The sequence below is a fragment of the Euleptes europaea genome, chromosome 1 (genome assembly GCF_029931775.1).
Source record: "Euleptes europaea isolate rEulEur1 chromosome 1, rEulEur1.hap1, whole genome shotgun sequence".
Lineage (NCBI taxonomy): Eukaryota > Metazoa > Chordata > Lepidosauria > Squamata > Sphaerodactylidae > Euleptes > Euleptes europaea.
Window position 1 is genome coordinate 127120876 of NC_079312.1, and position 26727 is coordinate 127147602.

General features: G+C 44.2%; 1 protein-coding gene across 3 annotated transcripts in view; it reads right to left on the reverse strand.

Annotated features, from left to right (window-relative positions):
• Positions 1–6883: 6883 nt before the first annotated feature.
• The window catches only part of UNK (unk zinc finger), a 65235-nt gene continuing 45391 nt past the window's right edge, over positions 6884–26727 (reverse strand). The window contains exons 10-17 of one of the 3 annotated variants that reach the window (XM_056866636.1): positions 25145–25345; positions 20343–20411; positions 19408–19582; positions 17488–17589; positions 14960–15148; positions 10858–11039; positions 9550–9807; positions 6884–7485 (exon numbers count right to left, since the gene is read on the reverse strand). In XM_056866636.1, coding sequence (XP_056722614.1) covers positions 7330–7485; positions 9550–9807; positions 10858–11039; positions 14960–15148; positions 17488–17589; positions 19408–19582; positions 20343–20411; positions 25145–25345 — 1332 coding nt within the window. In that variant the 3' untranslated portion in view covers positions 6884–7329. The remainder of the gene's footprint in view (positions 7486–9549; positions 9808–10857; positions 11040–14959; positions 15149–17487; positions 17590–19407; positions 19583–20342; positions 20412–25144; positions 25346–26727) is intronic. The other 2 variants (XM_056866638.1, XM_056866637.1) reach the window with 2 other exon arrangements.

A 26727-nucleotide genomic window follows, 5' to 3' on the forward strand; every position in this document is an offset into this window, starting at 1 on the left:
AGCCACTCACAGCAGCTTTACCTGACAGAATAAAGCCCTCAGCAAAAAGAACCACGGAGCTTGCACATAATGCGTACTTCCATTCTCAGTGATGGGAACAGGTATGTTTTCTTTAAGCATAAGTATTTATAGCATGAATCTTTAAAACACCTGAAATCATCTTTCATGCACAGGGCAGGGGTAGATTTCTATGAAAAAAGGCTCTATTGAAGAATGGAGTTGTGTTGAATTTGGCAGCAGGGGTATAATAAGAGAATTGCGTATTATTAGAAGGCAAAACAGGTGTGAACTATATCGCGTTCTTGGCACACTATTAAAAAGGACTCTCTTTTGGAACAAGCTCTACTGGAATGACCATTTCATTACAAGAATGACCATTTCATTACTATGCAGATTCTTCCCAGTTTTTCATTCCTTCCCACAGAGTTTGAACGGGGAATGCTGTGGATTGTGAAACAACCACCCCCAAAAAAAGGCTTATTGGAGGGATAGGGTATAGTCTCCCTACCTACGAGGGTTTGAAGTGACTGAAAATCCATACTGTGCCACGGGTGCAGTCTAAACACATACATATGCACACACAAAGCCTCTGCCTTTTTTTCTTAGCAAAAAAATAAAAAAATTTATTGTCTTCTAGAAAATCCATCCTGCCCTTGGAAATTGTGACACAAGATTGCTTTTTTTTTTTTTAGCTCCACATGCAAATCCACTTTTTGCCAAGAACGAGTGTCTAAAACCAGATTTCTGGACAGCCAAACACACATATATACAGAATACGAGAAAGAACAACAGCTGGAATCACAGTTCCGCATTACAGTCTATAATAATGGAATCAAACACCACATTGTACACACCACCTATTTATCTTTCGGCTGACTTCTACATAGATGTGAGCGGCCCTCTATCCCAGCTGCCCCCCGCCTAAGAAAATCCGAGGAGATAGACTGGTCAAGAATTGCCACCATAAATACTGTAGTGTGTAGTTTTTAAGATTTTATATTGTATATTTTTTGTTTTAAACATTGGAAGCTACAGAGTGGGGAAGCCCCATAAGAGATCTTTGATCCACAGTCACCAGTTTGCAGGAATACTTCACTTGTAATACTTCTCACCAGCAACATCTATTTTCTGGCTGCATCGCTCCAAAGACCGGTGGTAAAAAAAAAAAAAAAACCCCAGAGGGGAATTTCAAACAAAAACAAACAACCCTCCACACTGGTAATAAATACTTTCCTGTTCGGAGGAGGAAACAGTAGGAAAAAATTCTAATCGAACAGAAATCAATTGTTGAGTCATCACAAAGAGTGAAAATTCTCTTCATTGGTCTGAGCTGTGCCAGCCCGTGCGGTGGCTCAGATTAAGCTTGGAGACACATAGAAAGTTACAAAGAATTCCCACCCATCTCCTTGTCTTAGGTGATAGTTGCATGAATCCTATGTGGGGGAGTCGTGTGTTGCACACAAGCAAATCCCCACAATAAATATGGGTCCGCTGCACTTTGTGCAGGGCTGAAGCACTGTGGGAGGGGCATGTTTTAGTGCCACGCACACACACCTGTGTGTTTACTCAGCTGTCTGCTCCAATGTGTGGAAATCCTTCAGCCCCACAAAGCCGTCTATCGGAGAGGAAGGGGGATGGACTGGTAATTCTCAAGACAAGCTTCCTCGATCGTTCTTCGTTCTGGTCCCCCCACTCCCGTAATCAAAAATCAAGGTTGACGGACTTTTAAAAATCCTGCAGCTTACCCAAAAACACAATTAATACCACCCTGCTTTAGAGCCAGAGTGAGAAGGAAAATTACTAGGTATAATGACTCATAGTAACAGACTCTCCCAAGTTTTAAGGAAGAGATGGGAGAAAAGAGACATTCTGTTCAATACTGTGCAACCTTTCACGCCACAAAAAAATCACTGGGCTGTCCTTTGGGAATGATTTCCTCTAGCACCAGGCAAAAGCCAACTACAGAAACCTGTTGGATCTAAAAAGCAGGACTGAGCAGGTATTACACCAAGTCAGCACCTGCTGAGCACAGTCAAGATTTTTTTTTTAAAAAAACCCTTTCATGTCTCACCTCACCCCATCCCAGTAAACAAAGTTTCCTATACAGAAGATTGACCCCAAGGTTAATTTCTTACAAAACAAAACGGAGAGATCAGCTTTGCTTTAAGACTTGGGCCCTAACAAAGCATTCACAGGTATTTTGTTTCAATATTAAAATTCATAGAAATCTAGGAGTATTTTTTTTTAAAGTGCTTCTTAAATAATCAGAGTGGGATGGAGAAGCTTGTAACCGTTACAGCCCAATTCCCAGGTATGGATAAACCACCCTGCTACTTCACTGCTTTGCCTCCATATTACAATGACTGAGATGAGGCAGGGGGGAAACATAACGGGATGGATCAGAGATTTGTGGGGTTGGGGACATTTTTGATCACAGTTTGGATTCTTTGGTCCTTTGCGATAAAATATAGACAGGTTGCGTTGTGGCACTACATGTAAACAGACTTTTACTTCTGGCAGAATTCCTCTCTCGCATTCCACCAAGAAAGCAATTTGCCAGTGGCGGGAAGGGAGGAGGAATCTGATAACCAGCAAGGTTTCTATTAGAGTAGCCAGGTCTGAACAGGCCAAAGAAGCTACTGCCAAGTGATCCTTGGAGAGGCGTGTTACACCCCCATGAAGGATTGTTGGAATTACCCAACACTGTGACAATTCAGGGGGAAAAACTCTCACAAAATTGTCCCACAAAATTGTTGTCTCGCTATGGACAATCACATAGAAAGGCAGAGGAAACAATAAAACACAATGTTTACAAAATTAGGCGTTACGAACCAGTTTCCACTAAAGAGCCTGGACATGGCCTGCAATTCGGTATAAACACTGTAGAACCGATTCAAAGAGTTTATTTCCTATGATCTTTAAATTAGTTACCAAAATAGTTTAGTACAACATTTGATTTCAAGCAGAGTATTACTCCCCCATAATTTAAATGTGTGTGTGTATGTTTTTTTTAAAAAGTTCACATATTTTAAACTAACGAGCTTTCCTTAAGACTGAGGCATATTTCCTGGTTCTGGAGACCAGGATCTACCCCATGGCACAGACATTCAAAGGCTACAACCAAACAACACGACCACAAGAGTCAGCCAGCAGTGTCTCTCCATACAAGAAAAAAAAAAGCCAATTATGTGTTTTTACAAAAAAAATCCAAAAACAAAAAAACAAGATACTAGTACAATATACACATTGAAAGAAAGCAGTTTTACCAAACATAAAAGTTAATTAAAAAAAACACTAAACAGAGCTGCACTTTGAGATTATCTGGGAATGCATATTAACCCCTCCCAAATATGGGAGGGTGGAATTGTGGAAGCAAATCTATCAATGTCCTTGCATTAAATATGAAAACACTTTGGAGGAAAAAAACCTGATAGTGAATATCTGGATTACTCTTATGAAAAACAAGGATTGCTAGAGTTTCCAGTGCTTTTCCAGGTTGGGGAAAGGTGGGACAACTATCACTAAGCAAGCAGAGACTGGTGATCAAGGGAGTGAGATTATAAATCTAAATCTTGCACTTTTACATGTTGATTAAACTCCCGGTGCAAAATGGCAGATTAAAGTCCTTTTGGACTGGGGTTGTTGCTTTCCAAAATCTTCGAGAGGCTGTTGCAATGTTTGAACGAGTCAAAGCAAATTGCACTGAGAATTCTACCACGCAGGGACTGAAGGACGACACGCTTACTGGATACAAGCTTAAAACAAAAGCATTTCAAGCCACAAATTTTGTTGAAAGTCAAATCGGATTTAGGTCTAGTATCTATGTTTAGAAGCATAATACATAATGAAAGTTTAACACAGAATTAGTGAGTGCATGCTACCTGTAATGTACTCTGGTGAGAGTGCAAATTTACTCGAAAGGGAAATGTTCGGTATGTGTTTTTTCTTAAGCAGAGCTCTGAAAACCCCTCTGCTCAGAGTTGAAGAATTAATTTCACACTGCCTGAAAGAGCCCCAAAACTTTACGAATGATTCTCTGTCTGGTGCTTGAAACCCAAAGAGACTGCTGACAATCTGTTAAGAGTTAAAAGCCAAACTTATGAAGTGTGCACCACAGATAGGATGCATTGTGCCTAATAAGAGGTGGAAACAGTAGTAGTAGCCTTTGTCATCTGTCACTCAAGACAAATGATTATCCAATTATGTCTGGTGTGAACAGTTCTCTGGTAAGTGCACGTCCAATATTAAAAGGAACTCCTTTAAGAGAAGCCTATATATATAATCTTGGAAGGATACGCATCATCTGTATGAAAGCTGTCTCCTGGAATAACCAGCTGATCAAATGAATTCACAGCCACACTAAAGTGTCCAAGGAGAAGCAATGGTGATGCTAACCTAAGGGCACAAGTAGAAGATATTTTCTGAGAAAAGGAACAGCGACAGTAAGAATATGTCTGCAAGGCAGTTTCTATCGTTTTTAGTCTGGTGCTTTTTAATGCCAAAGCTGCCCCACCAGCGGCCCTTTCCAATGTCTCAAGTGACGTGGTACAACCCTGCACTGAAACTCCTTGGACTGAGCAGAAACAGTGTATCCCACACAGATGTACCCATCTGCTAAGGAACAGCACAGGGTCAACAATCGTAGGAATGTGGGCTGCAGAGGGCAAGTGCACAGGACCAACACAACTGATCCGTAAAGAATGTCCTGTGAAGATGCAGCCCAAAATTAGAATTGCCCGGATCAGAACGGTTTGCTGCACAATCAACCAAGATGCTCTGGCAAAGGAGGGAGGCCCATCCTTTGTGGAAAGCTAAGCTGGAGAAGAGTTAAGGTGGCAGTAGGCTAGGGAAATCTCAAGGAAACGAGATCTTCCTGGTCTCAAGGATGATCTGGAGGAAATGAAGCGCTGGACTCGGAGCACCTCTTCCTCTTCTGGCCTACCTACAGTGCTTCAAGTATAGCTTTGTAGCATTCACTATAAATCCTTCAGAAGATTCACACTCCCCTGACATCGATGCACCTAACAAATCCATCCACAGGGCGGTAGGGGGTAATATCTGGCAAAGACACCAGAATATCTGCTGTATTTATCAAATTTATTTATTTGTAAGTTTGATGAATAAATACGTTTGATAAATACAGCGGATATTCGAACATCTTGGAGTCTTTGACAGATATTACCCCTACCGCCCTCCTGCTCCTGGCTCCACTAGGAATATCTGGATACAAGAGTCCCTAAATGCTTGCAAAAATCTATTTGCTCTGTGGTTGTAAGCTTAAGATATATCTATCCCGCACAGCCTTTCTACTGGACCTATGCAGATCTTGCAAGCTCAGGGAATCCAACTTTCAAGTCAGGATGAACCTCCTAAACTGCACCCGCTGCGCTTATGTAAACATTATCAAATAGCTAACCAAACAGAAGCTGAAACTGAAAGAGGAATGGCCCGAAGACAAATGAACATTGTTGGCAGCTAGATGGAAACGTGTGGCACGCACCATCTGAAAGCCCTCCCCCCGCTCTATCACATCCTGCACCCCAATCCCCACACTCTTGTTGGTGCTGCACTAGTGCTACGGAGTGTGGCATCGTGCAAACAGGTGGACCTAGGGTTGCCAGGTCCCTCTTCTCCTCCGGCGGGAGGCTTTTGTGTTTAAGAGTGCGGCACTTCCGGTTTGGAACCGGAAGTGTCCCCTCGCAAAGGCCCTTTACCTCTTAGTTTGAGTGGTAAAGCAGCTCTTTACCACTCAAACTAAGAGGTAAAGGCCCCTCGCGAGGCAGAACTTCCGGTTCTAAACCGGAAGTGCCGCGCGTGCACATTTGCCCACCAACCCTCAGGTGGTCGGTGGGCAGAGGGGTCAATTGCCAGGGGTTTGCCCGCCACCAGTGGGCACCTGGCAACCCTAGATGGACCCGATCTGCGAGACTCTGGATTATCTTTTCCTAGCAGCCAAACAAAAGAGTTTCCTAAACTACAGGAGGACTGATACTGCTGCTTGCTACTGCATTGATAGCAGTACCATTCATGAACAGGGCCCGGCAGGATATAGGAAATACTCCTTGTTTAGATGTGTTTCTTTCCCTATGCAAGTGCTAAGTATTCGATCAGGAATGCTGTGACTGCTCAGGAGTTTGGCCAACACCGCGTTCTGCAGACAAGAAAGACAGGAAATATATCCAGCCCCTAGTAGAACACCATACGTGGCTGGGTAGGCTGCATACAATTTGGTGAGTCACAAGTTATGCAGGCCTGTATTAAGCAAGCGGAAAACGTTGCGAAGGCCCTGCCTTCCACCATTTAAGCAGGGCCGTACCAAATCCTTCACCTCTACCAAGCAATGTGACAAGAAACAGCAAGCCATTCCGACGTGGCCGTCAGCACCTCTCATCTCTGCTTCTACCAACCACCTAAAATTGATTCCGTGCGCATGTGACCATGACTCTGAAGCACATCTCCATGGCCAAGAGAAGCTGGAATGCCGGATCTAACCCTTCCTTCTTACAAAATTCCACCTGGTGATGCTAGTGAAGTCTTTAAAACCCAAAGCTTCCCGAATGAGTAATATTTTTGAGAAAATTATATCACAACCATTGGCTGACCTCGCTGACTTGTTTTCAATTTCATCTTCCTTCCCTAAACCCCCTTCCATTATTGTAGTAGAAACCTAGAAATGTGTACAAAAAGTCTTTTAAAATGTGAACTTTGTCGTTTAAAACAAATGAGCAAAGTTCCTTGTACTTCCTGAAGGCCAACAAGAGTTCCAAAAGAGTGAAGCTCTGGACAGGCAAGGATTTCAAAGGGGCTTCTATTATTGGAATCAACTTGCGAGGTGGGACAGGGGTACAATCGGTGCTTTAGAAATACTAAAAGGCGATGAAGCAAGACCTGAGAGGAGGGAGATGACAACCTCATCAGAAATGGGATTTCTATCCTTCTTTTCCTCACAAGTCCAGTCCTCACTCTGGAAAGCACCTGGAAGCCCCCCCCTTCACCCTCCTCTACATCTCTACCCAGAAAAGGTTCCAAAAATGGTTATATCTAAAATAGAAAGAGAGGGGGGAGGGGAAGAGACTGTCTGCAAATGGCCCTTTGAACTGTATTAAAAACAACTCTAAAAGTCCCTAAGGAGTTAGAATTAGTGCGGGCTGGGTGGGTGGGGAGGACACTTTTAAATGGGAGATGCAAAGTATTAAAAAGTGCTCTGCAACTAATTTTTGTTTTTATGTATATATATATATATATGTTCATATATATATTCATATAATATATATATATATAAAGTTAAAAAGTTCTATGTGATATGCTAGACCCAGCATCCTGGTAGGGTCACGACTGCAGGGCGTGTGGCCTGTTGGGATGGCAGATGGGGCACTCGCCCTCCTCGGCACACGTCTCACACAGCACAGTGTGTTGGCACGGCAGCACCACCCGGTTCTCTTCCTGGCACTTGAGGCATTTCACCGACTGCATCTGAAACACGGCCTGAAAGAGAGAGCAAGCCAACGGGGGACGGTCAGTCGACACAGCGCTTCGCAACATCTGGGACAAAACTGGTAAGAAATATGGGATGCTTTGCGTTCATCAAGAAGAAGAAGAGTTGGCTTTTATATGCCGATTTTCTCTACCACTTAAGGGAGAATCAAACCGGCTTACAATCACCTTCCCTCCCCCTCCCCACAACAGACACCCTGTGAAGTAGGTGGGGCTGAGAGAGCTGTGACTAGCCCAAGGTCACCCAACTGGCTTCATATGCAGGAGTGGGGAAACAAATCCAGGTCACCAGATTAGCCTCTGCTGCTCATGTGGAGGAGTGGGGAACCAAACCCGGTTCTCCAGATCAGACTCCACCACTCCAAACCACCGCTTTTAACCACTACACCACGCTGGCTCTTAAGAAAGAATCAAACCGGCTTACAATTACCTTCCCTTTAGCTCCCCACAACAGACACCTTGTGAGGTAGGTGGGGCTGAGAGAGCTCTAAGAGAGCTGTGACTAGCCCAAGGTCACCCAGCCAGCTTCATGTGTAGGAGTGGGGAAACCAACCCGGTCCTCTGGATTAGCGTCTGCCGCTCTTGTGTAGGAGTGGGGAATCAACTTCGGTTCTCCAGATTAGAGTCCACCACTCCAAACCACAGCTCTTAACCACTACACCACACTGGCTCTCCAGGGGGAAGCAGCAATTTACAAAGTCATTTTTACCCTGCCCTTCCTCCAAGGAGCTCCAAGCAGCATAAATGAGCTTCCTTAATTTAATCCTCAGTACCACCTTCTGAGGTAGGTTGGGCTGAGATACAACGACTGGCCCGAGGTCACTCAACGAATTTCATGGCCGAGTGGAGACTGGAACCCAGGTTCCCCCAGCCCTAATCAAATACCTTGGCCACTAGACCACACTGGCTTTCGAGGAAATGCAAATGGAGGGGGGAAATCCATTGGGTCCCGCCCCCCCCCGGTATTGCCACCTGTCCCCATGCCTGTCCATGTGTACTGGCAGAAACCTTGCTCGCCTCGTGGCTCTATGGAGCAGGTGGGCAAGAAGATTCAGCAAGGTGGACCGGGTTGGAAGTAAACATGAGTAATAGCTGACCTTCAGCCAACTCAACTCCCTCACTACTACGGGCCTGGGGAAACTCCACACATGCAATTGTCATCTGGGGGAGTAGGATGGATTCTGGGGCAATGAGGTGTCATTCCAATTGCCCCCTTTCCCCCCATGTTTGAACACAGCTATTAACAGTTATGTATGGACCTATGATGGGAGAATACTGATCAGTACTATAGGACCTTGAACAACTTCCCCTGTGCTATGAAAAAGAAATCTCCCGAAAAAAACTGAGGGAGAGGGAGGGAGGATACACCGTTCCTGTCCTCTATGGACTTCGATATTTGCCCCTGAACTTGAGGAAGATAACTCATTTTTTTCTGAGCCCAATACCAAATTTGGACCACACCACTCCGCCAATTATGTCACTGGGAATGCAATAAAGACCAAGCACCCCCCCTCCTTTGCAAATTCAACCTCCTCGCCAAGTCCCTAAATTATGCCCTCTTTTCTTCCCTCAAAGGTCTTCTGGGCCTCAGTACTGAGAATGCTGCAATAGCAGTGTCTTGAGTGGCATGGAACCTGAGGAACGTCCACACTGCAGGTGTCAGGTATTCTGGAAACTACACGTCCCAGAGCTACTTGCACACAGGATGTTGCCGTTGTAGCGTTTGAGATACCAGGCAGGAAGTGCCATCCAGCAACTCACTTGGCAAACTTTTTACAAAACGGCCTGAACTTCCTTAGGCCTATTTGTAAAATGTTGGGGAGGGAGTTGTGAGCTTGATGTTCCCTTTTTACATACGATTCTGGTTCAAGCCTTGCCTGCTACCTCGGAGGATTCCTGGGGGTGGGGGGGAAATCACTTTCCCCCTTCTGAGAACTGAACATTTGTCAGCCTGGCCACTCAGATTTAAAGAACAAACAAACAAGTTATTTAGAATGTAAAAGAATAATAATTTGGGTTAATTGCAGTTACTTAAAATCTCTCAGTGAAGCCCACCTTATCGACTCTTTCCAGGTTGGCACGCAGCTGTTTTTGGAGGGTATAGAGTGTGGAAAGGGAGAGGGTCTCTAGGTCAGAAAGGGCACGCAGGAACTGGGGGTCCTGGCCAGTGTGGATTCTCTCCATTTCCTCCTGGAGTTTTTTCACTTGCAGTTCCAAGGCCTCCCTCTGCTCTCGGGCTAGTTCACATTCCATGGTTGCCGTGTTGGCGCGATCGCTGGCCTCCTCGGCTTCTTTCTTCCATGCATCACAGGCCTGTGTCAACCAAAGGCAGGAAAATTACCACAAATCCTCATAGAGTTGGAAGGGTTCATCAAGGTCATCTAGTCCAACCCCTTGCATAAAGCAGGAAATTCACAACTACCCCCCTAGTGACCCCTACTCCATGGCCAGATGATGGCCAAGATGCCCTCCCTCTCATGATCTGCCTAAGGTCACAGAATCAGCATTGCTGACAGATGGCCATCTAGCCTCTGCTTGAAAACCTCCAGGGAAAGAGAGCTTACCACCTCCCGAGGAAGCCTGTTCCACTGAGGAACCGCTCTAACTGTTAGGAAATTCTTCCCAATGTCTAGACGGAAACTCTTTTGATTTAATTTCAACCTGTTGGTTCTGGTCCGACCTTCTGGGGCAACAGAAAACAACTCTATATCTCTATATCCTCAGCTTGCTTCCTTGGGATCACGTGGGCTATTTTCAGGTATTTGCAATTTAGGAAGGGGGGAGACGGGGCAGGACTGAGAACTCTCCCACCTCCTGCCCTTGACTTAAACCTACCATTTATAGAAGAGTTCAAGGAAGTTTCTGCTAAACATTTAAAACGCCCTCACAACTTACAATTTAGAAGAAGAGCTGGTTTTTATATCTTGCTTTTCTCTACCTTTAAGGAGTCTCAAAGCTTCTCTCTACCTTTAAGGAGTCTCAATCACCTTCCCTTCTCCACAACAGACACCTTGTGAGGTAGGTGGAGCTGAGAGAGTTCTGAGAGAGCTGTGACTGGCCCAAGGTCACCCAGCTGGCTTCATTTGTAGGAGTGGGGAAACAAACCCGGTTCTCCAAATTAGAGTCCACCTCTCTTAATCACTACACCATCCAGGCTCTCTCTGTATCTACAATACCAGTTGGTTCTTCATTTATTAATAAATGCATCTTAAATAAAGCTAAGAAAACATTACTGTGAAGGAACTATGCCATGGCCTTGTAACAAACCAACTCCAGCTCTGATGGTTATCTTGGGCTCCAAACTACTTTTCATGGCTGGTATCCTAGCAAACCACCCTCCCTCTCCCTACTAATGCACACTACCTGTTTAGCCTGTTTCCAAGATTCTTCCCACTGTTTTATTGTACTATTAGCTTCATCTAATTCCTGACGCAGTCTGGCCAACTCAGCAGCACCAGGACCCGACAGGAACGCAGGCGAGGTACTAGGCGAAAAACTTCCCGAAGCAAAGTGCTCCCATATACTGCTGTTCATCCCGTTTAAACCTGTTTAACGTAGAGACAGAGAGAAAAATAAAGTTACATCGCAAATATTTCTGGCTAGCCCCTTTCCCTGCAAGAAATTCATTCAATCTTCCACAGGACTCATTTGGGGATTCCAGGGAGCAGCCTGGTCATGAAACAGGTCTTAGAAAAGGTATAGTCTAATGGAGTGAGGGATGGCCGTCCTTGCGCTGTTCTCTTCTATGGCTCAAGCAGGAGGAATGGTAAGTGTCACTATTTAAACTGGAGCAATGTGATACGTGGGCATACTAGTGGTAATACGGCTCTTAGGAGCTCTGTACTTTATCTCATCAGTGTCAATGGATACAGGATTGGTGTACCATGCAGTGGAGGCCCCCAAGAGAGACACACATCAGAGTGAGTTTCAAACAGTCATGTGGGGAGCTTCTGGTATTGGTGTGGTCTTTAATAAACTGCAAAGCTTTGCATAACTCATGTTTTTTTTTAAAAAAAAAAACAATGCTGCCCATCAACTTTCTTACTTTATTTGTCAAATTCGTTACATCTTTTGTTCCCACAAACATCCTTGCAGTGTGTCTTCGCTAAAGAGAGGCTCAGAGTTCTCTTCGTAACACAACAAATCCACTCAGTTTTACCCAAACTGGAACTATTTGGCGGAATACTTGATTAACCGTATCATCCCATGCAAAGTTACTCCTGTCTCAGCCCAGCGAATTCAACAGGCTTAGGCTGAAATAAGTGCATCGGATTGCACTGACCGTAATTTACCATTATTATTTAGTAATCTACTGCTATAATGTAAAGTTCCATTCAGCTCTAACTGCATTAAGCTATTCAGTTTAAATTAATTTTAGAGTGTCCAGAGCTGGATCTGCTGATTACTCGGAAGTCAGTTTGAAGGTCTGCTTCAAGTCACACTAGAGAAATCTGCCCAGGGATCAGATCTTAGAATAAGGTAAAGAATCTAAGGAAATGCGCCAGTTAATTTTTTTTAAAACGTTTACACTTGGAATGTTTTATGTCTAAAAATGTGGAATTTGAATGCAGCAAGTACAATTGCATTATGAAAGAGTCTCACTACCCCAAACCCTAGCAGAAATGTATTCAGCAACACACAAATCTCTGTTGTTACTGCTTTTACCAGAGATCACAAAATAAATGAAAGGATGTGAATAAAGCTTTGGCTTTAGAGAATAAGGGTGGTTCACAAAACCCATAAAGAAGCAGGAACTGCCTCTTATCTTTTATAAGGAACATTTCCCAGTGAAGCAGATGAGAAGCTTAGAAAAATATCTGCAACCCTACTATAGGCATCTTACTAAGCATTTTCTACTTCACGTTGAATTTAATCAGAATTTTATTTTAGCTCAGAGACCAAGGCTTGCAGTATTATTAAATATCATGGCTGGTGTGAACTCACCCGGATTCTAGTCAAACCCTTGCCAGTTAACATTTTCATACAGGAAAACAACGCATTTATGAAAACCGTTAATTGAAAATAACATTTCCCATCATGAGGATGTCTTTTATACGGCTAGGTCACACACTATTTGCTTGGAAATCCTGTATGCATGAGGCACTGTGCGACGAAAGAAGAATGCAGATACATCTGCGGGCGTGCAATCCTCCCTCACCCCTTTCTGAGGGGCACAAATTGTCCAAACTGGACGCAAATGTGGACATAAACTGTATTAAAATCATTCCATATGCATGGCCGGAGCAGGGTGCATGCCCACTCCTGCTCCACGGCCATGCGTATGGGATCCCCAGTTAGTAAGTGTGAAAACTGCCCCCTTAAAAATAAACTGAAATAAGCCTTTAAAGGCTCCCAGGGCACGGACCATGGATTTCGTTTGTACAAAGCAGGTGATTGCACGGATGTGACAGACAAATGTGATTAAGCACATGAGAACATTTTAAACTTAAAACCAGGTATCTGGTTTTTAAGTCTTTCCACATGGCATCCTCCCTATTCTTTTCTTGTCCCTAGTCCTCTTAGCTTCTGTCTCGTGTAGCTTAATTAAACTGGAAGCTTCTTTAGCGAGAAAAGTAACCCGCAGTTTGTGCAGAGCTCAGAACACTGTCAAGAACCAGTAGCACATTTTAAGAGGTCCATTCAGTCACTACAAGAGCCCCGTGGTGCAGTGGTAAGCTGCAGTACTGCAGTCCAAGCTCTGCTCACGACCTGAGTTCGATCCCAACAGAAGTTGGTTTCAGGTAGCCGGCTCAAGGTTGACTCAGCCTTCCATCCTTCCGAGGTCGGTAAAATGAGTACCTGGCTTGCTGGGGGTAAAGGGAAGATGACTGGGGAAGGCACTGGCAAACCACCCCGCAAAACAAAAGTCTGCCTAGAAAACGTTGGGATGTGACGTCACCCCATGGGTCAGGAATGACCCGGTACTTGCACAGGGGACCTTTACCTTATTCAGTCACTATAGCTATCCTTCAGTTAATAGCAGTATATTTTAAGGTAATGCTCAACCAAGAGGGTAGATATTTAAAAAATCCCCATCTCAGAGAGATTATGCCAGTGTGGTATACGGGACGTAGAAAGCATAGAGCATATTCTCATCCATGGCCCTTACTATGAAGAGATTCACGGCAAATTTATTCAGCCTTGGACTAACAAGCTCTCTGATAACTCGGAGGCGGAGAGGGCAAGGAAGTTGCTCTCAGATGAAAATCCAAGGGTTCCAGTTGATACAAATTGTTGGGATGACCAACCTTATTATCTATGTATATAGGAGTGTCCTCTTAGGATTTTTATGTAGTCTCCAGCATATTTTATACTTGGAATTCCTGGGTTTAATGTTTTAACGTGTTTTTTTTTTTAATATGTCTGGCTATGTGCCATATCAACAAATGACTGACTGAACTTTATTTTATTGCCAGGGCTCAAGTATACATGGTAATGATGAAGAAGCAATACTTGGGAGCACGGGAAGAATGCCTGCCCAAGAGTTAGAGACTGATCTTGCCATTCTAAAGCATGCCTAATGTGGTTCTAAAGATGGAATGCCTTGAAAACATCCAAAGGATCAACTCTGAAATGGAGGTGCTACTTCCCGAGCCTGCCAAACCATCACAGCCTCTGAGCACCAGATAATCCAACCCTAAAAGCAAGAGAACTATTCGTGGTGAAGGAAAAGTACTTCGAGCATGTTTGCAAGGTACTTAAAGGTACTCTTGTATCAGCTTCAAGACCTAAAGGAGTTTCCTTTCCAATTGGCCTGTTTAGATAGACATAAGCCTTTGTTATACTTAGAATAACAAGGTTCTTTTAGAGATTATTTAAGTTGAGATATTTGGAATATCTGATTTTTAGCATCAACAGTAGCTACAATCAACAACTATAAATCTGAAAAAATCAAATGCCTACAACATGTCAGTAGCTAACGGTATTAGAAAATCTGTGCTTTTCTATTTTTCATGACCTGGATGGCCCAGGGAAGCCCAATTTCATCAGACCTTGGAAGCTAAGCAGGGTTGGACCTGGTTAGTATTGGATGGGAGACACGAAGGAATACCCAGGGTTGCTAAGCAGAGGCAGGCACTGGCAAATCTATTGCCTTGAAAACCTCCGGGGCCACCATAAGTCGGCTGTGACTTGACGGCACTTAGTACACACACACACAGCTTTTTTCATATGAGGGACCTATGACTGCTGACATGCTGCATTTATAGATTCTCATTCTCCTGGGCTGATGGTTCTGCCTTGTCTTTTGCTTGGTGTTCTACTTTTGCTGTATGGGGGAAATTCTTTTGGGTCATGGCTCTAGGCCTTGGGTGTCCTCCTTTTAGGGGAACAAGGTATGTCAGGTGGCAACACAGAACGCAGACATTAAAAATGAAAGCTGAAATAAATAAAAAATACTTACATGGCATAGAGAGGTATGTGACATGTTAACATGCGTGCTCTCACAAACACACTGGCCATTTACCTAATGATCCATGAGAAGCTGATGTCCCCAGGAATGTGTTTTCTGATTGGCTTAAGGGTCCCTGGGGCTGATGAAGGAAATGCGATGATAAGCTGACCGGTGGAGAAGGAGAGGCAGAGTGAAAGGAGGCAGAACTTCCAAGGGACCCAGGGATATTTACAGGAGCAGAACTTTGCAGCAAACTCCCACCTGGACAAAGAACACACAGAAAGGATGGGAATGTAGAAGCCATGAGTTATGAGGGGAAGCACAGCACAGGAATCTGAACAGCAGGCGTTTGCTTCTCTCTTTCTCTAGCTCTGCCATTAGGGAAAGGGATGGGGGAGTCCCACGCTCATCTTCCACCTTTGGGAGGAACACTATGGAAACTGTTCCAAAGGCCAAGGAAGGCAGTATGGAAATCTAGCTGGGTGCTAGCTGTGCAAAACATGGCATTTAGGAAGAAGCGAACTCTGCTTAATGCATGAATGGGTTTTTTTTCTGAGACAGAGGGACTGTCGTAAGATAATTTAAATAACGTTTTCCATTTTTGGTCTCCACAACAATACACTAACCCACATTATGCATATTTAAATATAATTTGGCCCTATTTTCTAGGGCAAATGTAGCTCTCAGAGCTACATTTCTCTATGGCAAAATGGGTCCCTAGATAGAAGGGGAAATGGGCATCTAAGATTCTGTTCACAGGAACAGGGAACACAATATCAGGTTATTTGAGCTGACTACATTTTCAAGAACCATCATCTGAACTGAAAACATCTTCTTTCCATGTTAATTATACACCTTCCAAGTGCATCCTTACAAATTCAAACAGTTCCATGCATTAAGGATAAAAAGTGTGGTCTTAATGTCACTTGAAAACTATCCCATTTGCTTTTTAAGATTCAAAGTCTCTGGCATCAAGGGGAAAGCCATATATTAAGCAGGGGAAATTATTAAATATGGAAAATTAGGCTCTTCGAACTGTTGTATTTTAATCTTGCTTGCACATTATCTACAGTCATGAGGGAGGTGTCCTAGCAAATCAGATCAGTAATCAGTACTTTAATTGCTTATGATATATCCACACAAAAATAAGAAGAGCAGAGGAAATCACACAACCATCTGAAGAACAGAGAAGTCCAGAGAAAAGTGCATGGCACAGCACAGGAATCAAACCCACTAGCATGAAATTGGCTGGCTTCGAAAGAGCCACGAGAATATTCGATTTCACATTTGTTTAAACTCAAGTTTTTACTCTTCATGGCTATAAAGCTTGAACGTGGAACAGCCACTCCGAGAGAAGTTTAAGAAATCCACGTAGGCCTAGGGTAGCTAGGGGAGGAGTTCCTGTGCGCCATGACCTTCTAGCATCCAACAGCTGCAGTTTTGCACAGAAGCAACAAAAATGTCCCACTACTCATCTGTGCCATGCTTCTTCTCTCTCAACTAGGTGGGGCTATGGTAGAAGGAGGCTGTTTGCCATGACAGCACCATCCGAGTTCTGCATCAGTTTACTGATCAGAGGAGTCCAATCTCTAGATGCCCACCCTAAAGAAAGCCCATAGGCTTCATGAGAACCAAGCTTGTGTCTACACTACAGGAGAAGCACAACTTGGGTCACGCTCTGACTCATCTGACTCGTTCAGCCCACACTTCAAACGGCAGCCACGTCATCTCAGCCACTTCTAAATTGCATTTAGCCGCAATCACCACAAATGTGATGTCAGTGAACAGGTGTCCCATGCCTAATTCTACTTCTTTAAAGAGGAACCTGTTTTCACGAAAGCAGACCTTATTGCTTGAGGAGTGAATAGCAGCAGGCTATTGATGTAACTGCACAAATATGGAACAGCATTGGGGCGAGACATGGTGAAATGGAACCGTGTAAAAGAGTCCCGCAATGGTCTGAAATGTTGGGACACTGCACCAGGGAAAATCGGGTTTAAGCGGATGGACGTGACCTTAAGAAGCCAACACTCTATGCAACGGTGAGCAGCAGTACTGAACCCACCAATTTGCACTCTCATAACAGGGGCAGCGAGGTTATTTTCACCCGAACAACCAGACACAGGAAAAAAACAAACGCTGGTTTGAAATGACCACGTACAAAATGATGAGATACATATGCGGTAGTTTGTCAATGAGCAGCTACAATGCCATGGTCCTGTGACAGCAAAACAGTGTTACCAGTCCAATTGGTTTCCTGTTATTTTTTTTTAAAAAATGACACCCCACCCCCGTGAAATGCATGCTCATATAATAATTTTGTGAACATATTTAGTGTGTCTCTATTAAGAGTCTATAAAGCAAAATAAGCCATGCCTGTACCATAAACGTAACTGGGATGTATGAAACCGGTGGGAGAAATTTCCAATCTGCCAGCCAATGAGAGGGCCCTTCCACTTCAGAATCTTTCATTGGCTGCTGATGGACATATTAATAGGGCTGGGTTCTGGGAGCTTGCTCGGCTGCTTCAGCCAGCTGATGGGGGGGGGGCAAACCCTGCTTGGCAGAAGATCAAAGAAAGCTCTGTTGCTTTCATGTACCTATCATGATGCCACTCGTGTGGGGCACCGAGCTGCTGTCAAATGTCTTCTCCAGGGCAGCCACTCCGAATTCGTTCAGGTCCAGGTCATCCAAGGCAGACTCTGCCAGACAGAGGCACCAATTATATGTTACAAAAAAGGACCAACAACTTCAAAGTGAGAGGGAAGCCGCCCAAACAGCCTACATGCAGAGATGCCCCCTGCGCTGGACGGCAGAATCGACAGGGCCCTGCTCCCCCCGTGTATTGCTGCTACACTCAAGACTCTAGCGAGTTAGCTATTCGTATCATTTTCTGTTGCCTACTCTGAATCCTAAACGCCTTTCGACGTCAGGCTCTTCCCAAAATATTTATGTCAGAAATAATAGCCACGTGAAACATGTCACTTCGCCGCTCCTGTCGTTCGGTTCCTCTTTTGAGCAGGGGAATGTCCAGAGGTATTTTTTTTTATGACAGATAAAAGTCGGCGGTCGCCTATTCCAGTCACTTGGTCCCCTCAGCGTTCTGGAGGGTGTTGCCACGGTGAATGGAACATTTCGCTTTTGGGAATTCCACAGTGCAGTGAATCGGGCTGCCATTCCGTGACAGAAAAGATGGGCGGGTAGGAATGAGGGTCGGATATGGTAGTGGAAAGAAGAGGGTCGTGTGGGGCAGTCAGGCGAGGGGGCCAAGGGGAGGGGGAACGGGAAATGGAGCAGCAAAACCTGGCAAGCAGGCAGTAGCTAGTGGGTTGGCAATAGCATGGATATTGCCAGTTGGGGATGAGATGGAGCAAGCCTGCACAGGATCTCCCCCCAGTGCTATTCCTAAAACCAGTTTGCTATGCCTATCACATGTGCGCCATGAAAGCGTCGTCTCAAAAAGGATAGGATGGCTTACATCTTTATGTCATTTCAGGAATTGGGGGTTATAAAATCCCTATAAATGTTCTCCCAATTACCACTTTTCAATCCTTTCGCCAGTTTTTATTATTCTGCTTTGGGTTTTTCAGAAGGGTTAGTTGTGGGAGTCTTTGACATACAATTAAAAGGATTGTTAGTCCCCTCAAGAACGCCCTGTAGAATCCCTATTTGAAAATTTAACAAGCACAGTGTCAGGAGCTTAATAAATTATGCCCCACCCCAAAAAACAATTATTTGTTTGCTTGTCCTTCTGGGGCAGACAGGTTTATATCACTAACAGTTCTTTATCAAATGCCTAGAGAATAAGAGGTCAGCATCAAGCGGGGATATTTTAAAGAGGACATAAAATAGTGCCTAGGAAGAAAATAAAGAAAGAGAATCCTTCCCTGCGTAATCTGTACTCTTACTCTCCTTGAGAAGTCTTGAGATATCTGGAGGACATAGATTTACAAACAACATATCACTCTCTTGGAGAAAAGCACAAATAAGGTTCATATAAAGGTTTACACAAGTAGGATAGCCTTAGTTATTGGTGTCTATGGGTGGGAGAGAGTGTCTTCCCTATATTGTTTGTGAAAAACTTTTGCGTCATTCACAGGTCATACCAGTCTCAGGTCAAAATTTTCATCCTGGATTGATCTATTCTGTATTGGCACTTTGAGAGAATTTTATGTTTTGTAGATTCAACAAAATTGGGGTAAGATGAAATGTAACAAGACAAATTGTTCAGTTCTCTCCAGAGAAAAGTCAGGAGCAATCATGATCTCCCATTCGCCATCTTACCATATTATAACAGAATTGACATCTTTTGAAATTAACTAAGGGAACGCCTGTGTTTGGTGGTGCCAAAACTCCCATTACGTTAAGCAGTTCAAAGAAAACTCTAGGCATCTCAAAGACCTGTCTAGAAAGAAAGCATGGGTTCTACCAAAAAGAACTCTTAACATGCTCCTCCTGCTCCTAGGCCTGGATATTTCTTTTCTGAGGGCCCAGAAATAAGTGTGCACAGATGATATTACCTATCACAGACTCCACTGTGTCACTGGTTGGGTAGAATGGAAGGGCATTGGCATTCATGCCAGGGACACTGCTGGTGCCAGCTGGACTTGGGGGTGTTGCTGCCAAGCTAGAGGTGATGCTAGAGGAGATGCTAGATGTCAATGGGCTCCCAACAGGAAGAATCCCCAATATATCCTGAAAGAGGAACAACCATTTATGCATTGGATAATTCATTATAAATACATGCCAGCAAGAAACACATATGAACAAGGTTATAACAGTGTAATAAAAAGCATGTTTCCATCAGGGGCTGTTACTGCACTAGGTATTCCCAGCGATGTATCAAGAGTTTGGAAATGTTATAAAAATCATCGCTTTAAAAGGGTTTTGGGATGCCACGACTAAAGAATGGTTCGAAGACGTCTTCACAGCTAAAGGGGCCAAACAAAGTGCGAACAGTATTTTTTATAACAGTTTCAAATTCTTAATACATTGGTGGGAATACATAGAAAGTGCGAACAATATTTTTTATAACATTTTCAAACTCTTAATACATCGCTGGGAATACCTAGTGCGCTAACAGCCAGGGATAGAAAACACAGATTGTTTAAACTTTCTATACATATGCTAAAGTTATGATGCATATTTGGGGGTCTATGAGGACCACTCACAGATTTTCAGCTGCATTGTAGGTTCACATAACCCACAACCCACATGTTATGTACAATCCCATCACATATTTAAAATCAAAGGTACTTAATTTAAAAAAAAGATTCTGTAGACCAGCAGTAATCAAAGCCGGATTTATGATTATAATTTGGAAGCAAATCTAAACCTACGTCCCACTAATTCTTTGTACAAATCTGAATATAAAGAGCAAACTCTCCTCAAGCACTTCAGAGTCCGTGCCATGACCACCTAGCAGCACAATAAGAGTTCTTTTGGAATAACTTACTTGTTTGGGTTGTAGTAGAGGCTGTTCTTGGGATCTGTGCTCCATGGAATGGGACTTTATTTTTGCCTGCTGCAATAAACATAACAAAGAAAAAAAAGTGGGGGAGAGCCAACATTTGAAATAGCCAACTGCTAACTTTTGACAAGGCCATGACGATCTTGGTTTAAAAAAACACACCTGCCTTTTCCCCCTCCAATAAATGGGATTCAAGGTAGGTAACAAAATGAAGCAATCCGCATCATCAACAAATAATAAAGATAATAAAAATAGGAGCAACAGCAACATCTAAAACAATCCTCAAAAGAGAAGCAGGCACACAAAAACAATATCCTCCTAAAAATCCTGGAAACAAATTTACAACCAATGGAGAGATCACAAAATGGGAGTAACATGCTCCCAGTGGTTAGCCCAAGACAGTAAACAGGCTAAATTGTGGAACTCCCTGCTCCAGGATGTGGTGATGGCTGCCGACTTGGAAGGCTTAAAGAGGGGAGTGGACATGTTCAAGAAGGAGAGGGCTATCCATGGCTACTAGTAAAAAAATGGATACTAGTCATGATGCATACCCATTCTCTCCAGGATCAGAGGATCATTCCGAATATATTAGGTGCTGTGGAACACAGGCAGGACAGTGGTTGGCCACTGTGTGAACAGGCTGCTGGACTTGATGGACCTTAGTCTGATCCAGTATGGCCTTTCTTATGTTCTTATGTTTCTGTACTGCCTTTTGTGCCAATTAAACAGTTGGAGCCTGATTAAATTCTCCACTAATGGAAAGTGGTGGGGTAATTTCTACCAGTCTCTTCTTCCTACTGCAATATAGATTTGCCTCTTAAGCTTTTCCTGAGGATTCCCTGCTCCCCCCCACCCAGGAGCAACATTTGGGGGAAATGAGTGGGCTGTGGTGGGACAATGGGAGGCGGGAACATCCTGTTCCGCTAACGGAAGTGCCTCACGTGAGCAGAAAATTTAGCCTGGATCTAACACAAAGTTTCTGAATAGTCTTCAAGGACAGCCCAGTGCATGCTACAAAAGTTAAATACAATCAACGTTCCTGTAGCATGGATCAGCTCGGCCAGATTGTTGTCTCCAAGTACAAGAAAAGCTTTTGGTCTATATGCAGCCGAGAGATGCATTTTTAAACACCTAATTTGCCCCAATAATAAAGTACGATCGAACAATACTCCTAAGCTCAAAGAAAGCTGCACTCATCTGATGCATGATCCCCTAAGGACAGTCAAGGACAACCAACCAGCATCACCTCTGCAATTGTTAGGATTCAGTTTCGGTTTACTCTCCCTCGGCCATTTGACTGTGGCAGTCGGGCACTGGCCCGAGACAGATGGCAGCATCTGCAGGCTTATTCAACAAGACATATGCCAGTGGCACCCAGCTCTAAAGCTATGCTGCATGAAGGGATCTCATATAAACACTGAGTACCAAGGGAGAGAGCATGGGGCCCCAGAATAAGTCCCGCAATGCTGATTTTCACCCCTCGCAACCACCTTTTGAGTAGTTGGTTAGAAGAGACTCAAACTACCATAAGCCTAAACCTGCGGTCCCCTCCCCTCATTTCATACTCCAAGCCCCTTGGCAACAATGAATCACTAACTGTATTAAAAGTGGCAGGCAGATCAAATAAAACTAACAGGGATGCATGCGTCTTATTGATTGGTAAACAGAAATTGTCTACCAAGGTGAGCAAAAGCCATCTCCGTCTTGCACAACTTCCTCTTCTACTGAGGGGCCCAAAGTGAGATCAAGACTCCTAAAAACATGTTGGGGGGGGGGGGAAGATGTCCCAAGAGCACAGAATACAGATGCGTAAGGATGTTGATCTGACGCACGCTCACCTGGGAGAAAATCATTATCAAAATCAGCAGGCCTTTGGGGCTAAAACCAGACAAGATACTGGGAGTTGTGTAGAGAGGTCCCAACTTTTTATTTAATAGAAGGTACACATAACCCCAATTTGAACTGGCACAACAATGCAGAGGAAAGTGGCTTAAACCTTTCATTCCTGCACCATTTTCTTGATCTGAAATGCCCCTAAAAAGTTGCTAATGGGTGCCTTATTGCCCTGTTTATTGTCCCAATGGGACAAAATCACAGCTCTGTGGGATTGTTTCAAATTGGGGGAAAAACATAGGAATGAAAGTTATAAACCCCTCTTTCCCCTGCACCATTGTCTCTGCTCTTCCCCCACAGCCATGGCCCTTAACATTAGTTAGGTCTAATTACAATGTCTTGACAGTGCGTTAGATCTTGTAGGCCAGGAAGATGCAGGCCTTGATTCATCTGGCAATAGCTGACTTAGATACCTTCTTTCCCATGCTACTGAGAAGGAAGGAGACAGAGTCTGACTGCCTGAAGGTAGCTGTACACTTGAGGTAGATATGCAGTGCTCTTCTGATGTATAGTTTGTGTCAGTCCTGGTCTTTAGGATGATTGGACTCATCGGATACTAGTCATGATAAATACCTATTTTCTCCAGGATCAGAGGAGCATGCCGAATATATTAGGTGCTGTGGAGCACAGGCAGGATGCTGCTGCAGTTGTCCTGTTTGTGGGCTTCCTAGAGGCACCTGGTTGGCCACTGTGTGAATGGACTGCTGGACTTGATGGACCATAGTCTGATCCAGCATGGCTTTTCTTATGTTCTTATGGAATGAGGACAGATATGTGGAGAGGAATCTACTGGTCTCTGTGGAATGTGGGGTTGTCTTGTTTGGGGGCTTCCTAGAGGCACTTGGTTGGCCACTGTGTGAGCAGATTGCTGGACTTGATGGGCCTTGGTCTGATCCAGCAGGGCTTTTCTTATGTTCTTATGTTCACCTTCAGCATGAAGGAAGGGGATGTGCATAAAGTCACAGAGTCCTTCTGGGAAGAGCAACACACTAACTAAGAGAGCAGAGAGCTCTGAAGACCTCCTGGTCAACGTGAGTAAAGGTAAAGGTCCCCTGTGCAAGCACCAGGTCATTCCTGACCCATGGGGTGACGTCACATCCCGACATTTCCAAAGCAGACTTTGTTTGTGGGGTGGTTTGCCAGTGCCTTCCCCAGTCATCTTCCCTTTACCCCCAGCAAGCTGGGTACTCATTTCACCGACCTCGGAAGGATGGAAGGCTGAGTCAACCTTGAGCCGGCTACCTGAAACCAACTTCCGTTGGGATCGAACCCAGGTCATGAGCAGAGCTTTTGACTGCAGTACTACAGCTGCTTTTGACTGCAGTACTACTCTGACTGCAGTACTACAGAGCTTTTGACTGCAGTACTACTCTGCGCCACGGGGCTCCTGGTCAACAAGAGGGCAAGGATAAAAAGCTAACTTGAAGGCCAGACTGTGTAACTGTGGTCTTGGTATTTTCTATCCTGACGTTTCGCCAGCAGCTGTGGCCGGCATCTTCAGAGGAGTAACACTGAAGGACGGTGTCCTTCAGTGTTACTCCTCTGAAGATGCCGGCCACAGCTGCTGGCGAAACGTCAGGAAAGAAAATACCAAGACCACGGTTACACAGCCCGGATAACCTACGAGAACCAATGAACTCTGACCGTGAAAGCCTTCGACAATATTTTGAAGGCCAGAATTCTCAAAGGAGAGGATTTCAGATGCTCAACAGGAGGCTTGTGAAGAATTCTGAGCACAGTATGGAGGCCCCACAAAGGGAAGCCATGTTGAGGAAAAGGATTGGACAGAGACTCGCTTTGAAGTTTGGGGGAGAGAGGAGCAGCTGCAGAGACTTGAGACTGCTCTGAAACGGGATGAGCGGTGGAGCTGGGCTCCAGCTGCAGCTCAGCTCCTGGCGTGGCCAGGTACTCTTGTTGAGTAGATTTCTTTATCACCATTGTTGGCATTAGGCAGGAGGAAGTGGCTGACCTCTTATGTTCCTGCATTTGCGGTTTTCTTGCTCTTTATTTTATGTTAAGCGAGCGAGCTGCGGAAGCTTGTTCGGCCACGCAGTGGGTTGGGCATGGTTTGGGGTCCGCCTCCAAGTGACATCAGAAGCCTTGCAAAATTAATTTCAATAACCCCTGCCCCTGGAGCAAGGAGGAGGCATAACCTAATATTAAGGACACCTTCTTCTTCTGATGGAGCACTTCTAATCAAATGGAAAAGCAGAAGGAAAACACCACGGTCTTCACCTGATACCTAAACACCTGAAAGAGACAGCACTGGGTGAATGTCTACAAGTACGATGCCAAGGGATTTTTTGGGTGAGGCACCCAGAGAAGGGCCTCTTTAGAAGATCTCAGTCAGTGGGCAGGATTATACAAACGGCGGCAGCTCAAGTAATTTAGCGGATTGCCAGTATCAAAGGCAGAGTTTACTCAGAAATTATTTTTAAAGTGGTCTTGCTTATATAGAAACTGATATAAGCTAATGTTTGTACAGAAAACAATGGAATCTCAGTATATTCAGGGTCTTTTTTGGGAATATCCTATAAAGGTTAATACACTTTGATGTTAAAAATATCACGGGCCATTTGTCTAACTACTTCCCAGGAAGAGTCCCAATCTTGGTTACTTTAGCACAAGCATCTCTAAATTGGCCCAAATGTGTGTCAAAAGGTGGCTAATTTTTTTGATATTTAATAAATATCCTGTTTGTTTTCCAATTTTTGTTCTGGGTTGACTGTTTATACACATCCCAGTACCAGGAGTTTCTGCATTTTGCTAGTCTAGGGCCAGTTTCATTATATGTGGAATGTCCATGAAGAGTTGTTTACATATCACAGTGGCACTGCCAAATTAGTATGAAACTCACAGTACTTTGTTTCATCTCTCCAGCATTCCCTACCTACCTGGCATTTGAAACTCTTTAGGTATTCTGCTCCAACCAGGTCTTCCCGTTCAAACCCGGGTGCTTTCTTGTAGCTGCTGGCTGCAGTTACTGAATCTGTGGGAAAGCCAATGCTTTCCAAGCTATGGGGTTTTCCAATGGCACCAGGAGGGGACCCACATATATTAGATGGGCTTCCAAGACTGCTATTTCTACAGAGGATCTAACACAAGGAAAAACAACACATGTCACACCATGAGAACTAAAACAGTCTGCATTTACTGATCTCCAAGATGCTAACATTGTCTGTTTTTCTACTAGAAACCCTGAAAAGAACAGATGTTAGCATCAGGCTGGATCCAACTGTTCTGCAAAATAGAATGACTGCATGGAATGGATTTTTGCTACCTTCCTGCTACCTCACCCACAGGTACCCAATGTAAGAAGACGGAATCAGAGGAAATCTTTTATGCCCTCTGGGATGAGCAGAGTAAGTGCTGTGATTGGAGAATATGTTGAACTCTGGAACGGAATTTGAATTTCTGCCAATTAACCGTGTTGCTGCAGTCCTCTGCAATACAGATCATGTTGTTCTTAAGGATTCCCCCCCCCACCATCAAGAATGGCTTTTCAAGAGGCGCAGCAAGGCTGCAATAGGAAGGGTAAAGTAGCCAAGACTCCTTCTGTGAATGTGCTCCATTAGTGAAAGGGTTCTCTGCAGCCCAGAGTATCAGTTGCAAACATGAGAAACAGTTTTTGCTTCAGGCCCTCACCTCAGAAAGGCAGAGGCAGTTTTAGCACAGCCATTTCTTGATACCAGAGAGAAAAGTGACCCAAGTGTACACTCACGTTGCTATCACTAAGCTGCCAAGCTTGATTAACACTCTCCACGTGCTCCCTAGGCAGGTGTCAGAAAACAGTAGGTTGTATCTGGTGCAAAATTTCCACTTGCACTAGAGTTCTTGCGCAAGCAAAAATACAAGGAAAAGACCACAACAAGTCCAGCTTATGTTGTCACCCCACTTGCATTTCCACTGGCGCAAGATCTTAGGCAACCAATTTCTGGGCACTGTAATTGATAGGGTGGAAAGAGCTCGGTGTTGCACGAGATCTCGCACAAGCTAAGCTGCACTAAGCCCATTTATGTTTCCGCTGGCTCATCACTGTCCTTCCCCAAATGCAGAAGATAGATTTCTAACGCAAACCTAGTAGCTCCTTCAGAATCCTGAAAATCTCTGCTTTAAATTTAAAAAATTGTTCATAATGCTCATGGCTGGAAAAAATATATCCAAAATAAGTGACCAGTTTCTGGCACTTGGCAGGGCTTGGGAGACGCTTACAGCAGTCACGGTGTAAAACATCTTTACTCGCTATCCTTTTTACACAATATCTATTATTTGTACTCTCGATTCTACACCTCTACAGCTCCTACTGTGTCGCATGTTTAATTCCTCCTCAATCAAACCTATGCCCATTCCAAATTCCAAACTTTGCATCCAAATTAACTTGGAGCCTCATTTGCTTCACTTATACTGTTCATATCCAGGTCTGATCACATAATCTTGCGTGGGCTGACAATTTCTAAAACAGGTTCCCCCATCCAGC